Below are 16613 nucleotides of genomic sequence, written 5' to 3'. Positions count from 1 at the left end.
TGCAATAATGGTTACCACTTCTCCCACGTCGCATCTCTGATGATTAAATTAAACAAAAATGACATGCAGTTTGGGGCTGCGGTGCGTACAGAGCACATTTCTAATCTATTGTCATGTTTAATTTAGGTGTTTCAAAGGCATCTGTTTATTTTGAACACAACAGAGCACAATACTAAGTAAAATTGTAATTTCTAATAATGACAAGCAACATTTATGTGCAATATCTTATTTACACAAGCACTACAATCAGTAAGAAGCAGGTGTAGATTTTGTTTGTACCTACGAAAAGACTGGAGCTACTAACATACTGATGAATGCCAAAATACACGTAAATGTCCTTCTGCGAGAAGTTTACAAACTAATTTGTTCTGCTCACATTTCATGAATGAGACCCTTTCAATGTGCAAGTATGTCAAATTTTGACCCAAATTTGTGCAAAATCATTACATCCAAAGAATTACACAGTGGTTGCAGAAGAAATTGGGGTCTTCTAAAATGCAAAAATACACTGAATAAGACATTCGTGTTCGTCTGTATTTCAATCCCTGTTATACCTCGTCACTGCGCAACTCTGCTGGTTGTTATTATCCCAGTGACGGGATAAAATTAGGTCCTGATGACAGACAGCCATGGCCTTCTAACTATGAGACCAGCAAAGTGACAACACTGCTCACACTGACATGGAGACATTCCCCGCTATAGTCTAAAAAAGGTACAGTTCATTTCCAGACACCGTGCCAGTGTTTCACATGCTGAAACCAATCCAGAGCGGTGCACTGTGAAGAAGATGAAGACGGACATTTTATTCATTTAAATCATTGAGAAGCTTCTTGGCTGCAGTTCCAACTGATTGGATGTTTGTTTATGAAGGCTGTATATTCATCTAGACTGGGTTTGGTTGGTATGGTGAGATGAAATCATTTGAGTGTTACTATGTGGTCCTGTCACCTGGAATGAGTCTGAATCCATGAGATTAGCAGGATTATTTCTCAGCATGTAAACATATTCAGTGATTCAGTCTGCCCTCCATGATGGCCCAAATCTAGGTTACTTCCTACTTGACATAAACTTCAACAAGACCTTGAGCTGGCCTCCAACAGCCCAGCCCAGCGAATCCAACAAAAACATCCAAAGCCAAGCTATTAAAACTGCATCTTTAGATCACATTACAAAGCCAAGTGTTCTCTCCTCCAGCCCTCCAGAGTGCCTCTTGTGCCGTTATGAAACAAGCTGGAATGAAGAGAAAGAAACTCAGTGGCCTGTGCTGTGAGGAGAAAAAAAAGTAGAGGAAGGGGGAGAGGGAACCAGATGAGAACTGGCAGCCGACTGTCTCTGTAATGCCCTCCACTCTGCCATTGGTCGAGACAGACGCCCTTGAATGTCAGTTCGCTTCATGCAAACATTCCACTCCAGTCCAGCCGCCATCGCCACGGAGACTAAGCCTCCTCAACAGCTGTGTTATTGCTGGACCCTGGCCAGGGGTGCTTGGTGATGGGGTGGAGGAGTGGGGCAGGTGGGTGGAGTGGTTAATAGGGCGAACCTCTTCTCTGGGACACACATTGTTTCACAGATAAGGTAGTGAAGGAAGAGATGGCCTTGTGTTCATTTGTCATAGAGCTGCAGAACAGAACCCGCCTACCTTTGGCACAAAGAGTTCTGGTCAGGACTGAGACAGACTAGCTGACGCCATGTTGTTAATCATGGACGATCTGGCTCCGTTGTTTTTGGCATTTATTAGCATTTTATTATGTCTGAGTCCAGTATCTACTCAGTTAAATGAATCAGAAATGTAATCAATAAAAGTTAGAAATGTTACAATCTGAATTGAAAAATAAAGACTGCACGTTTTACTTAAGAGAACTGAGTTTTGCTACTTGGCAAAATGCTCTCCTTAATTAAGTTGAAGATGGAATTAAATTTGTTAGATGAACCAATCTGTGCATTTTACCAAAATAATGTGTACGGCCCCTAATTTCCAGGGCTGGTACCTGCAGTTATTCCACAGGCTAGTTAATAACATGTCGGGCAGGAAATCCAAAGTGTGGGATCATTTTGAGAAGGTGAAGGACGAACCCAAGGTGATATGTAAACTCATCTTCATTGGTCGACAACAAACATGACGTATCATCTGAAACATGGAAGTAGCTACATGCCCATTAGCCACTTAGCACAATCATTACTGCTTTGCCGACAGCGTCATTAACAGGCAGCTCGCTCAGTGTGTGACGTGCACTTGTAGATAAAAAATAGGCCTATATTAATGAAGGTTCATTAGTACGGTTTTGTGTTTCTCTGTAATGTAGCACAGTGTTAACAATGTTACTGATACTATTCTTTCTCACATCTTCAACTCAAACCATTGTGTTGCCCCGCCCAAAATATATCATTTAATAATTAAATTAATAACATAAACATGCAGACAACTAATCGACTAATGGCCCTAAATGACGACTATTGGTTGACTAGGAAAATTCTTAGCTGGGGGCAGCCCTAGATATTTCCGTCTCTGTCCACCATCTATCATCTACCGCTGCTACGTTTTAATGTTACAAGCACAGCATGCTAGCTATTAGTTTGCGTCATATCTTGAAATGTACCAGTGGTATCTCCAGGCAGTGAATCACCTCAGCAGGAAAGGGAGGAGCACAGAGGATAGGAGGAAGGAGTGATACTGACTTTATTCTTTTTTTTTTATTCTTTTAAATTCTTTCTAAACTTCACTCAGTATTGTGATGTCAGCAATGTGCTTTATTTTATTTACATTTCAGATTTGTTTCCAGTCAGATATTACTGAGTTTATATAGTGACTTTGCCGTTGTAAACATCAATGTTGTGCCTTTAAATCCTAAATAAATTCTAATCTTGTTCCGAACTTCTTCTTTTGAAAAATAAAATGTGTTTTACAAAGCAATTCTTAGTAATGAAAAAGAACTGATGAGAGTATTAATAAAGTAGTGAACCGATAAAGGAGTATTGATAAAGAGTTGTAGTACTGATAAAAACCTAAGGTTACCCATCCCTCAGCATCAGTGTTGGAGGACAGGTTAGACGAAGTAGTAGAGGTTTGTTTTTTACTTACATTCTTACTACTTAACAGCCTCAATGCTTGAGACAAGCTAGTTTGTAAATTCTAGCTGGCTCTCCTTTCTAGCACAGCCCATCTCAGGAGAACGCAGAAAAAGCAAAAATAAATGGGTTAAAAACAGTCTGAAAATCTCAAGTTTCAAAGTGGGAATCTCACTGCTGCAGCACTAGCTGGTTTCTCCTACATGCAGCATCTACAGTGCTCAGCTCCCTCCACATCCACTTGTTCTCAGAGCACCTCATGTAGCTTAGAAAGATCAAAATGAGTCTGTAGCATCTGGCAGAAAGAGCTGTCTGTGGTCCAGGCTGATTCACTGACTCCTCTGTCTGGCAGCCAGGCAGTAAACAACCCACAGCTCCCTAACACACTTCCGCTGAGGCCAAGAATGTGAGCCAGCAAATGATGCTGATGACTAGGCCACCATTACAACATGACTGTTTAGACAAGCCAGGCCAGAAAGGCTGGGTCATATGAAAGTACACCACAAACTTTTTCTTCTCTGCATGTTTACAATTATGTCCACTGCCTTTCTGTTGATTAAACATTGGCCTAAGGTGGATGTATCAAGGTTTACGGGAATTTGTCAGTGTAGACATGACTCTGTATCAGAGGTTGTTACAAAGCTCAAGTTGGCATTAACATGCATAGCTATGCATTCTAAGCCATGAAGCTAAAGATGTCATTTAAAGCCAAAATATCTTTCCCAGGCTCTCCTGGTGATCCAGACACTTATTAGACTCCCGTCATCCTCTCTAATCCCTTCTTTGAGGATCTAAAGCACCCTACCAGGATACCAAACCCTGTCTTCTTCCAGATACCAGTTATCTCCCTCCTCCTCCCCCGTTTCCTCTCATTAAAGCACAGAGCTGATGCTGTAGGTCTGTCTATCCACTGATACACTTCACAACTGTGGTGTCTGACATTGCGTGGAGACACAAAATAGTTTACAGTGAAGTTGCAGGTGGGGTTTCCCCTATGGCGACAGAAACTAGACATTTGATAGAGCCTGGGGAGACTGCATTTATTAAATCAGACACTCTGCTCAAGAGGTTAAAGAAAAACTACCCTTATGAAAGATTTCAAACTGGATTTTATTCATTTTTACCCCAAAGCTTTAATGTCATTTAACAATCAAATTGTTAAGATTGTAGGAAGATTGCAAACTATTCCATAAATGAGGTACACCACTTTACAACACTGTCTGTCCCCTCAAAAATCAAACGAATGTAACTGCAACAAATGTAGTATCATCACTCTGAGGGGCGTCTCACACAAATTATAAATTAAGATGTTTTAATGAAATGATAATGTAATGAGACTGTAACAATCATGGCAGAAATTACTGCAAAATATATCTTATCCTGACTTTTAAGACAAGATAAAAACAAGCATGAGTTCGCTACAGCTGCAACTACATACGCACATGCATCCACACATTGTCCCTTTTTACCAACTGACCTCTCGCTAAGCCCCGCCTCTTTTTCCAACCTCTCCAGGTAACAAGTATCATTAATACACGATGTGTCCACTCCCAAGCAAAACATTTAGCTCCAAGTTGTTGTCTGAGCCGGCCCGATGCTACATTATGACTGGCCAGTCTGTGTCCAGGGTCAGGACTTAGCAAAGGGTCAACTGACATGAACAGTTATCAGCTGTCTTTTGGCTCACAGGGCTCAACAAAAAGTATTGCCTGGGGCAAGTATAATGCTACATTGGGCTAGTAAATCTAGCAGGTGGTATTTAGAATCAAACACATCCATTTTTCCCAGAGCTGACAATAGCAGTAGCTAAGGAGTGAGCCATCTTGCTTCCGTCTCATCTCTGTTAAAAGTTGCACATGCACCGCATCAGGTACTTGCAAGAAAATGGCGGCGGGTAAAGACAAAGTTCATGAGCTGAGGATTATCTTGGATACAGGGGTTTAGTTGAGTGGTGATGGCTGACTCAATCTTTCCACATTTTGTGCAAGGAAGTTATGCACCCTTTTGTGATAGACCACTTCCGTTGCCATAACGTCTTTAGACAGCTGGCATGAAGATAAACACACACCTTCACACACAGAGATACACACAGTTGACCTGCCAAATTTCAGCCTCCTAGGGTGAAAACCGACAGACTGACTTATAGATGGTGGTCGCAGCTAAAAAAAAAAAAAATTCGCTAAACTGGGATGATGTCATATCCAAACTACATAATTAATTTGGTTGGGGGTCTTTGGGAATGGTTAATAAGACATTTCATTGCTCAAAGGTATCCAACAAGAAACAGGTCCAGATTATCTCTCGCCTCTCTCTTTGCACCTGTCTCAAGGGTGTCTGACAAGCCTGTGTACAAAACGCCCAAAGGGTCTATAGAGAACAAACAGCAGGGCATCCATCATTGTTTGCTGCCTTTCAGTGTAACAGAAATCCAATCTACAGAGAAGACACATTTCTGTGGGTTCCTCAGGCGTTCACCATAATAGACTGAAATAAGAAAACAAGATAACTATTACCACAGTCTTACAGGGAAGGTAATATGAGGAACGTAACTGGGATTTACTGGTAAAGTTGGAGTGACTCTGCACTGCAGTTTATGATGCCACTGATTAGAAGTGACAATACATGTAAATATTTCAGAGGCTAGCGTGGTCACATTGAGCCTCTGCAAATATGTGCCTTCACACTGTGAATCTAAGAAATAATAGAGATAAATATTGACACAACTGAAAAAATGTAGCACATGCAAAACAAAGCCATTTCGTGAGGGAAAAACATGAGCTGTGTTGTCCTCACCCCCTTTTTTGTTGTTGAAACCCATAAGAAAGCCTTGGTTCTCACCTATCTGGTTGTACATCTTAAATGCGATGTCAAACTGCAGGATGACCAGCATAAACTGGAACCAGGGGCTCATCTCCTTGTCAGGCAGAGGAATGTGCACTGCAAATACAATGTTGTTGGCCTCAATCTTCTTCAGCATGGCCTCATCAAAGTTCCGGATCTTGTCGCATTGGTTGGGACCCCAAGGCATGAACCATTTTGATTCCTGTCGATGCTTGACTGCGTCCACACACTTGGTGGCCAAGTAGTGCATCGCCGTGGTGGGGCTGGGAGCTGGTGAGACAAATATAAAGTGGGAGAGATGTTAGACTCGGTGTCACATTGAAATACTGCAGCAAAGTGTTTCAAGGTCCTGCCAAGCCAGATTTCCCCTCAAACAAATAAATCACACAAAAAGTTTGAGTAAAAATCAATAAATAAAGCTGGAGCACTCTGGATTAAACTCTGCATGGACAATATTAATATCTTAGCAACCATTAGGAACAGTCAACAGTTTGGGTTTGAGCCAAATGTAGTCCAAACACTTTGGCAATTACTTTTAACACTGTTTAGAAAATGCCTGGTAGCAAGGCTCGCTCCCTCTCTGAAGTGACGGGGAGGGAAAATTCCCGAAAGCTCTCAGGCACCAATTACACTGTTTATGCATTGAGATTCATGAGCTTGACAAGACTGGTGTTTGTAGTCTTTACTCACAGGATTTTAGCAGCGCTTGGGAAAAGATCTGTCATTATCATGCAGGCACAAAAACATTAGTTTCCTGTTGTGAAAGCTGGAGGTCTGATGCGAACGACATCTGAGAGGTTTGAGAATTAAGGTGAAATTAGGTAAAGGGTTAAACTCAAAAGATTTTTAAACAGCATGTAGCAAAGATGATGTCAGACATCTGAGTAAAGCCATCGATAGATTAAACAAAATCTACACTTCCTTCAAAGAGTATTCAAGCCACTTAACTTTCTATTGACTCTGTGGTGTTACAGCCACAATTCGCAATAGATTCAGGTAAATTCGGACCTGACAAGCATAATAATCCATATAGTCGCAGCTGATATTCTCAGTTACATTTGTTCTTTGGGTGGTGCCTGACTCTCCAAATTGGCTTAGGCACACAGAATTTCATCTGAATGTCCTGTAAAGAATTTAACTCATTGGACATTAGAATTTAATTATGTATATCATTATTATGCTTTCTGCGCATAACTTTTCAGATAATCAATTAATCATTTAATTCATTTGTTCAAGAAAAAACAAACATTTGATGTTCTAGCTTCTTGAAAGTGAGAACTTTTTGCTTTTCTTTGTCATATGACCATAAATTAACATCTACCAAAGAGTAACATCTTTGGGTTATGGACTGTTAGCTGGACAAAAAAAGCCAATCCAAGACATCTCTCTGGGTGTCTGGGAAATTTTGATTGTCACTTCATACTAGGGATGCACCGAATATTCGGTAACCGAATATATTCTGCCGAATATTGCAAAAAAACACACATTCAGTATTCAGTGGAATAAGTGAAAAGCAAGGCCGAATAATAGCAGCATGTTTGATGACGCAATCAAACAGCGTGCGGTGACGGATGGAGTAAAATGTCGGCAGTGTGGCGATATTTCAATGTGTTGGAGAGTGATAGAAGAAAAGCGGTTTGCAAAGAATGTAATACTGAACTATCTAGAGTAGTGTTGCAGGGTATACTGGTACCAACGGTAGACCGCGGTACTAAAACACCACCGTACATATGATACCATAATGTTGGAGTAGCCTACCGTAGTACTACGGGACCTCAGGTACCACTACTGTGGGATAAGTTCAATGTCCAATCACAAGAGGGTGAGTGTCCATGCGCCGTCCAATATCGGTGCGCGCTAGCCACCTGGCACTCAACATGCCGCTGCAGTGGTTTGTATCCAGTGACATTTCAGGTATTAGCTGAGCTACTGAGTATCTTTGAACAGTGAAAGTTATTAATAATTTATTTGTACTTGTAGGTTAGATTTGTTTATATATGCTACAGCGATCTGTTTTCCACAGAGCTCTACGGTGCGAGCATTTTACTCGCATTTGCAACTAAAAATAGTTTTGTGCGAGCAAAAGAAATCATTCAGGAGCACGCTGTGCAAGTACAGATTTGTGGTTGTGGGTTGAACAGGGGTCACAGACACAGACAGGAATGTATTCCTGTCAAATACGGCAGCCATGTGCTCCGCGGCGCAAGATAACGGCTTACCGGCGACGGAGAAGCGCGGTTCCAGGTCCAATAATTTCCTCTTCTTGGTGTCATGACTGCCCAAAAGTACCTGGACAGCCAAGCCGTGGCGGCACACAGGTATGTGACGTGTCAGAAGAGAAACGAGCCGTTCACATTTCTCTCTTTGTGGCAGGTAACGGTCCACAAACCTCACCGCACTTTAGGGACTGTTCTTAACTTGTCAGGGGAGGAGGGTAGCTGGTTGATTTTTGGTTGATTTTTATTTTATATATTTATTTTATTTCAATCCCCGCTATGTTAATCACTTATTGATGCCGTTTTTGAAGTATGAATAAGTCAATAAGTAATTTATTCCATTGAAATATCATTGATGTATTATAGAAAAGTGATTTATCTTTTTATAAATGACAAAAGGCACATCTGCCTCATTTTCGCTGTGGTATGGTGATACTACTCAGAACCTGGTATCGTACCGTAGGTCCCAATTTTGGTACCATGACAACACTAATCTGGAGGATGTTCATCTGCAAAAACTAATGAAAAACTAAACAACAGCATTCGGTATTCACGACTCAGTATTCGGCCAAGCATTTCATTCTATTTCTATTTCTATTTCACAGAATAACAACCTGCCTGAATCTCAGAGCCAGGATGGGAAATCCCACTGCAGGAGTTAGTGCCGCATTTTCAAGTCTGACCTGTGCACCAAAACAAGGGAGTTACGTTAAGATTAAGAGAACCAGCACAGAAGTACATCTGGTCTGAGAATGAGGAAACGAAACCTCAACTTGCCATGTCTGACGTGCAGACAATTTGTTCTGCAAAAGGTCTATCTAAGAGTGCCAAAGTCCTATAGTTTGAAATATGACTGATGTGTGAACAGGACAGTGACCCTAATCATACAGGCAGAACAACTCTGAAAAGCCTGTATGACAGTCGTGTAGCCCAACCAGCCGCAAGTCCTACAAAATCTCAGTGGAATGACTTGAAGATAAACGCAAAGATGCTTCCAATTTGTTTGAGCAAATCCCAAAGGAAGAACAGGAGAAACACTCCAGTCCTGAATGTGCCTACATGTTTGTGACGTACCTAGAAGGCTCCATAAGCTGTAATTACTGTTGAGGGTGCTTGTGGGAAGTACTGACTCATGGGGGTGAACATCAAAGCCCAGACCTTTTGGATGCAGCTAACGAAAAAAAGATTAGTGACATATCTAAGAAGACTCAAAGCTGTAATCACTGTCATAGGTGCTTCGAGCAAGCACCAACAAGTAAGGGGTAACTGGATATACCACTACTTCCTGGTTTCCAAAAGTGTGCTATTCATAACTGCAAGACGACTGTAAAAGTAAGCAAACACTTTTAAAAAATGTATGAATCAGAATAGTTTGTGCCTGTTACTTATCTGAACATCTAATCATATCTGTTCACTCTAAACAGAGAGCTGAAGGGCGGACACCACAAACAGTTTGCACACCCTTTGGCTAACAGACACTCCACACACTCATAAAAACTCAGCCAAGGACATCTTAAAGGAACCTTCAACTGTGCAAGTGTGTTAACAGCTGCGTAAAAATAAAATAAAAAGCACACATAGCGACAAAGAAGACACACCAGACTGAATTAAACCCAGTTATCTGACTGGCACCCCTCAGACTTTTATCACAGACAATTATCTGGTGACCCCTGCAAGTCTAGCAGGCACACCGGCTCCTCCAGTCTCCATCGCAGTGTGTCCAGAATAATGGCCGTCCCCTCAGCCTGCTGACCCCATGCCGTGTTCCCGGGTTTGTCGGGAAACAAGGGGAGAAAAACCCCTTTCTACTCAATTACCCCTGCCGCCCCCGGCCACCGAGCAAACACAAAGGAATCTGGCTTCATTAAAACCATCTCAGCCAGGAACGAACCGAACAAGCTAATTTATCACCAGCCATGGAGTGAGTGAGATGGGCTCCAGGGACACGGAGACAGGCTGACTGGTGTTTTGGGGGGGTGTTTTCCAAATTCAACTCATAAAGATTTCTATTGACTCTGTGTGTGTGCGTTGTGCATGTGTGAGTGGGTGGGTGAATTTGAAGAAACTTGACAGCAACTCCAATACAGTCCTCACGGCAAAATGCAACTTTGACAGCTGTGTGCACTTGTGTTTTTTTGTGCACCACTGTCTGTCTCAACTCTCAATGCAAATTAAAGAAGGGGGAAGAGGAAGGAACATGAATGCTTTGCCTGCCAGGCGATAGGGATTTGGGGAGAAGGAGACCTCACACAGGAGGGGGGAAGAGGAAGGAGTGAAAGGAAGGAAGGTAGAGATGCTGCCTGGGGCCCCTCACAGCAGACAGACATTATATATGAGAGGTGGGGGAGAGGAGGTGGAGGAGGAGAATGGGGAGGTATGAGGAGAGAAAAGGGGGGGAAGAAGTGTCGAGTTTGGATCAAAGAAGTGAGGAAACACAAAAGGTTTGGAGTATTTCAGAGCATTCCTGCGTTGAAAATCTGAAGCACACACAAATATGGTACACTGCGTTATTTTTAGCTAAAAACACGAAGCCAACAGTTGTGGCACGCAGGCAGCAAACACCTTGATACAAAGCAGTGATTTAACGGAGGTGCACTTCGGCAGCTCTGGTGTCAAAGTACCGCATTGTTCCGGTTAAATAAAGCTAAAAGTTGCCGCTTACCGTGTTTTCTTCACCGTTAAAACGTTATTTAACGCTAGTGTGGAGACATTTAACGTACAGCTCAACTTCAAAGTTTTTAGCTTTAACCGTTTAGAGACGTTAAGATTTAAATATCAACAGGCACGCGCGCACCAAGACAAACGTTAGCTAAAACAAATGGTAAAAGTACGAAGGAAAAACTTACCAATTAAACCGCCGACCATGAAGGCAAACGCCTGGAACAAAAGCAGAATAACTCCCACTATCACCAACTTTTTGGTGCTCATATTTTCAATAATAGCCCCCGCCATTGTGAAGGAACAGCTGGAGTGCAAACAAATGTCACACCGAGCAAGAAACAAACACTAATGTGGAAAAGGGACGAGGACGTTGCATCCACGGCCACAGTCGGAAGACAAACTGGGCCCCCTCCACACCGCTCTGCTCCTGCCTTTCAACTTCGGAGGAGGAGAGAAAAAAAAACAGGAATCACATGACCGAATAGCTCTCAGCTTTAAGCCCGAGCAGCCAACACTAGACCGGGGAAAGATCTGTGGAGCGCCACCGCATTGCAATAGAGGCTGGTAATGCAGGTTACCGTGTCACTGAATGGCTGTAATAGCGCCCCTGTGGTGTTACAGCCTGCAGGGCTATTTAAAGGGAGGTTTTAGTGCCAACACATTGTCCTTTAAACATCTATTCTGGATGTCACATATGATGTTGGTGCCATCCTAGGCCGTAAGTATAATATAAATTAGGGGGGACACCTCCCACCCCCCTGGATATTATATGTTCAAAATGTGTGTTGACCGAGCAGGGATGGCAATAAATGAGAAGAGCTGATTTACAGGAGAATAAATACTTAAAGCAATACAGTGTGCCTGAAAGCATTACAGCATTATATTCCAGTGGCATCGGCAGCCATAATCCTGTACGCACTGTGTATAAATTTTTTTTTTCAATGATTTATCATCCATCCATCCATTTTCATCTGCTTATCCGAGGCGGGGTTGCAGGCCAAGCAAAGCAGTAACGCTTTCCAGCTCCTCCTGGGCGTTCCCAGGCCAGATGAGATATGTAATCCCTCCAGCATGTTCTATCTCTAAGGCTGAGCCCAGCCACCCCACAAAGGAAACTCATTTTGGCCACTTGTATGCATGATATCATTCTTTCGGTCACTACCCACAGCTCATGATCATAGGTGAGGGTTGGAACATAGATGGGCCACTAAATCAATTACAAGCACGGCCATTCTCAGCTTTCAATGTCAAATAGTCCACAATTAACATTTTTGTTATGTCTCGCCTCGTCAATGAAAATGAAACATAGATTTGGTCTTAGTATTTAGTTTGTCGTCTCAGTTTTACTTGATTCTGTTTTTAGTTCGTCATCGTTTCATTTTTGTCATGGAAAAAAGCTTGTTGACAAAAACTTTATGTCAATGAAAGTAAAAGCTAGAGCTGAACCAGTGACCTCATTATAACTGCTATTATCAACCTATAGTCCTCCGCTCTGCCAACTGATCTCTACTCATCGTCTGCTGAAGCTGATGCTTGACCAAAGTTTATTTTTACAAAGTAGCTGCTTAAAACCACTGGAGAACAACTGAAATCGATAACCAAGATGATGCATTTAACACCTATTCCTTTCTGTCTGACAACATCAAGCAATACAACCCACGTCTCTCTCAATGAGGTCTTCTTATAGCTTGTTCTGAATGTTAACCAATGAAAACGCCATCCTTCGAGCCGGAGTTGAACCAGCGACCTAAGGATTACTACTACTATCAATCTACAGTCCTCCGCTCTGCCAACTGAGCTATCGAAGGAAGCAACAACTCTCTATTTTTCATCCTCTCGATGGACGCTGAAACTGATGCTTAACCAAGCCCCTCAAATGGCCACTGGAGTGTAGATGTCCTCCATTGATTTTTAATCAGTTACTTTCTAAATTTGTTATTAATGTTTTGATGTTAAGTCTTTACAAAATAAACTGTGGTTAAGCATCAGTTTCAGCATCCATCGAGAGTGTGGACAATGAAGGTAAGCACACTACCTTCGATAGCTCAGTTGGCAGAGTGAAGGACTGTAGGTTAAATATACCAGTTATCCTTAGGTTGCTGGTTCAACTCTGGCTTGAAGGATGGAGTTTTTGTTGGTTTCTGGTGTGTGAACATTCAGAATGACAAGATGTCAATGGGCCTAATTTTGACTATGTCTCATATGCACAAAATATACCTGTTTTTGACCTTATTCTAAAAAAGACAATATTCTTTCTGAGCTGTTTACATGGCTGATAGAAATGAATATTCCACTAATACTCCCATTTACATGCAGACATGCATATTCCAATTTACGTGTCCTAAAATGTCATTTATCAAGTTGAAATATAGAAAAGTAGAAAGGCTGAAGCTGCATGTCATGTTGCCACTTAGAATTTTTTCCAGCTGTGGGAGATTTGTTGGACTGTGTGATCAGCTTCCCTCTTTCTTGTTTTTTTTTTTCTCTAAAGATATTTTTTGGGGCCTTTTTGCCTTTATAGATAGGCCAGTTGAGTGTGAAGGGGGAGAGAGAGGGGGGAAATGACATGCAGCAAAGGGCCACAGGCTGGAGTTGAGCCCAGGCTGCTGCGGCAACAGCCTTGTACATGGGGCGCCTGCTCTATCCACTAAGCCACTGACGCCCCAAGCTTCTTTCTTTCGTTCGTCCAACCACCTTCCTGAAAAGGTTGATGTTGTGATATTTGCGCATATTCAAAAACCTGCTGATATCCAAGTCTTTCACGTTTGAGTAGGTGTGTTTCTCCTGACATAAAAAGTGGGCTTTTCTTTTGGGCCTGCCTTTCAAACTCTCAGCCAGTTGGTTTGTGTACGACGCACAGATGTGGACATAAACAGACGAGGCCATTTGTCAAAAACCTTCCTCAAAAACCCCAGTTGAGATGTATATTCTGAATGCACAGTGCCCAAAGAATGCTTCTAAAAACCAAATAATATCAGCATATCCAACATGTCTTAAAAGAAAAATGACAAATTAGGAATATCTAAACAGAATAATCTGTTTACATGACCTGCATCAAATTCAGAATATTTCCATATTGGAAATAATGTGACTGTAAACGTACCTATTGCTTGATTTTGACAGTCAAAAGAATGCTTGTTAAATACAATGATGGTTATCAAGTGTAGTTCTTCTGGATCAGTTTTAAGCAGTTGCTTATTAACTTTGCCATAATTGTACCAGTGTTAAATGAGCATATACATAGACTGTCACATAAAACTCTTTGTAAAGTGAAATAAACTTTAGTTGAGCATCAGTTTTTAACATCCATGCAGATGGTGAACAACAGAGTGACATGTGCTTCCTTCGATAGCTCAGTTGGCAGAGCGGAGGACTGTAGATTGATAATAACAGTTATCCTTAGGTCGCTGGTTCAACTCCGGCTCGAAGGATGGACTTTTCGTTGATAACAAGCTGTAAATTGGCCTCCTATACAGAGCTGTTGGTTGTATTGCTTGATATTGTTGGACAAAAGAATACGTGTTGAACGCATCAGCTTGGTTATAGAGTGTAGATGTCCTCCAGTGATTTTAAGCAGGTACTTTGTAAATGTGTCATAATGTTGAGACTTTAAAAAAAAAAAACTTTGGTTAAGCATCAGTTTCAGCATCCATCAAGACGGTTAACAATTCAGGGATGCTTGCTCCCTTCGATAGCTCAGTTGGCAGAGCGGAGGACTGTAGGTTGATAACAACAGTAATCCTTAGGTCGCTGGTTCAACTCCGGCTCGAAGGATAGACTTTTCATTGGTAATTGTCCAAAAGAAGCTGTACATGGGCCTCATTTACAGAGCTGTGGGTTTCATTGCTTAACTCCGTCTGACAAAAGCATGCTCATCCAAGCCATTGTCCTGGTTATCAAGCATGGGCGGATTATGAAACAATGGGCCCCTGGGCACAGACATGCAAAAGGCCCCACCACCCCTCCTACACAGGAGCACGGCACACAGACTTTGTGTTGGCTTTGCCTCTTTTTGTTGTTTTGTGTCTCTTTGTGGTCTTTTTGTGACTCTCAGGGGTCATTTTGAGTCTCCTCCCTGTCGGTACATGTGAAATTGAGAGGCATTTTGCAGGTGTAGGCCAGGGCGGCCATTATGCCTGGTATGAGGCATGGGCAGTTCAGTAACTTCAACTTTATTTTTGTCCCTGGAGGGCAATTGGGCACGAGTGAACACATAAAAATGCACATACATAATCAGAGAAAGGTGAGGGGAGCCAAATACAGTGAGCTGAAACAACAGTGGACACTGGTATACCGCCTGTTAGAGCCATTTCTAGCAAGTCCTAGTTTCCTATTATTTTTTGAGTCACTCTAATACACCACCTGACCTGGCATCTCAGGAACCTTTAATTAAAGGCAGGTATGCTGAAGTGAGTGTGGAGCGTGGAAGATGCCATGGGGTTACAGTCTTTAACAGCTGCCTATTTGGTTAGTATTAGTTTTTTATTGTTTGATGACATTGTGTAATACCCCATTAAAAAAGCAGTCAAGTCTAAAACCAACTGAAGCACCTGGATCATCAAACAATGAGCAAACTAAACCAAAGACAGTGAGTTCACCATATCTCCCGTTATGGCGTCTGTGGGTGGCTATTTTTGAACTTATCTGGACGCCGCAATACAGCCAATGCAACGAAAAACAAGATCAAATAAAAGTGACCACGCAAACTAAATGTTTAGCAGCAAATGAACAAGGGTACGTAATGTGCATAGTGACCCTGCAAAATGGATAATAACAAGATCAACATCCCTCCATCATGACGCTGCTTCCAAGTAATCCATCCACACTTACAGGAATAGTTGGACATTTTGGTAAATACTGACATTCTTGCCGAGTGTTAGTCGAGAAAACACCAATTTCATGTCTGACTGCAGTATCAATGTTTTTATCTAAATCTCAGCAACAAAGCTGGTGAGTGTTTTTCCCAGAATGTCTCTTTTAACACAGACCTGAGATTGATACTGATAATGGAAATGAAGCATGCTACTATGAAACATAATATTTACAGTATACAGTTGGTGTGACTTTTTTTTCAGGAGGCCTTAAAGTGCAGGCTCAAATGTAAACCCAAAATGAGGGATTGTTGTCCCTTAAAATGTTGTCATATTAACTGAAAGCATGCAGATGATCCACTTAAAGTCCCAGCAAGGCACGTTGACAGTATAGTATGTTGCAGGTGAAGGTCAGGTGATCAGCTCGTCTGTCACCTGCAGAGTCAGTTAAATATCCTGTAGTTGTTGTATTCCATATCACGACTCAAAATGTCCTCAATTCCTGAAGTATTTCCAGAAAACCTCCTGAGATGAATAATATTCTGTGGATATAATCAATAAAATGCATCATAAGCTGATTGTTTCATTAGAAAAATCCAATCAGAGCAGTATTTCCCATGTTCATTTTCCAGTGACACTCAGGTAATTTATGATTTTTTGACATGTATAAATAGAGGCAGAGCAGGCGCCCCATGTACAAGGTTGTTGCTGCAGTGGCCCGGGTTCGAATCCAGCCTGTGGCCCTTTGCTGCATGTCATCCCCCCCCCCCCCCCCCCTCTCTCTCTCCCCCTCCCCCTTCATGCTTACCTGTCCTGTCCAATAAAGGCAAAGTGGCCAAAAAAAACCTGTTTAAACACAAATTATGTACTTAAACTATATGATAAATAGACTGAAACATACCTTGTGCTTCTTCCTTGTCTTATGGTCCATCATACTTGTTGAAAAAGGGGGCGTGGCTCCAGTGCAGTCACCTTAAATCACTGACAATACAAGTTATATGTACTCATTAACCACTGG

At 41.9% G+C, this 16613-nt stretch overlaps 1 protein-coding gene and 3 non-coding genes across 5 annotated transcripts in view; 2 read left to right on the top strand and 2 right to left on the bottom strand.

Moving 5' to 3' along the window:
• wls (Wnt ligand secretion mediator) overlaps positions 1 to 11290 on the bottom strand; it is a 31203-nt gene extending 19913 nt beyond the window's left edge. Inside the window, exons 1-2 of one of the 2 annotated variants that reach the window (XM_033650833.2) lie at positions 10970 to 11290; positions 5905 to 6177 (exon numbers count right to left, since the gene is read on the bottom strand). In XM_033650833.2, the coding sequence (XP_033506724.2) occupies positions 5905 to 6177; positions 10970 to 11075 (379 nt within the window). In that variant the 5' untranslated portion in view covers positions 11076 to 11290. The remainder of the gene's footprint in view (positions 1 to 5904; positions 6178 to 10969) is intronic. The other variant, XM_033650835.2, reaches the window with a different exon arrangement.
• A 1213-nt stretch (positions 11291 to 12503) lies between these two features.
• trnay-gua (transfer RNA tyrosine (anticodon GUA)) lies at positions 12504 to 12592 on the bottom strand. The gene is given in 2 exon segments: positions 12504 to 12539; positions 12556 to 12592. It is a non-coding gene; the product is annotated as a tRNA-Tyr (tRNA).
• A 1534-nt stretch (positions 12593 to 14126) lies between these two features.
• On the top strand, positions 14127 to 14215 carry trnay-gua (transfer RNA tyrosine (anticodon GUA)). Its single transcript is given in 2 exon segments — positions 14127 to 14163; positions 14180 to 14215. It is a non-coding gene; the product is annotated as a tRNA-Tyr (tRNA).
• A 254-nt stretch (positions 14216 to 14469) lies between these two features.
• trnay-gua (transfer RNA tyrosine (anticodon GUA)) lies at positions 14470 to 14558 on the top strand. Its single transcript is given in 2 exon segments — positions 14470 to 14506; positions 14523 to 14558. It is a non-coding gene; the product is annotated as a tRNA-Tyr (tRNA).
• Positions 14559 to 16613: the final 2055 nt, after the last annotated feature.

Source organism: Epinephelus lanceolatus, chromosome 12 (assembly GCF_041903045.1).
Source record: "Epinephelus lanceolatus isolate andai-2023 chromosome 12, ASM4190304v1, whole genome shotgun sequence".
Lineage (NCBI taxonomy): Eukaryota > Metazoa > Chordata > Actinopteri > Perciformes > Serranidae > Epinephelus > Epinephelus lanceolatus.
This window is presented reverse-complemented; position numbering and strand designations above follow the sequence as displayed.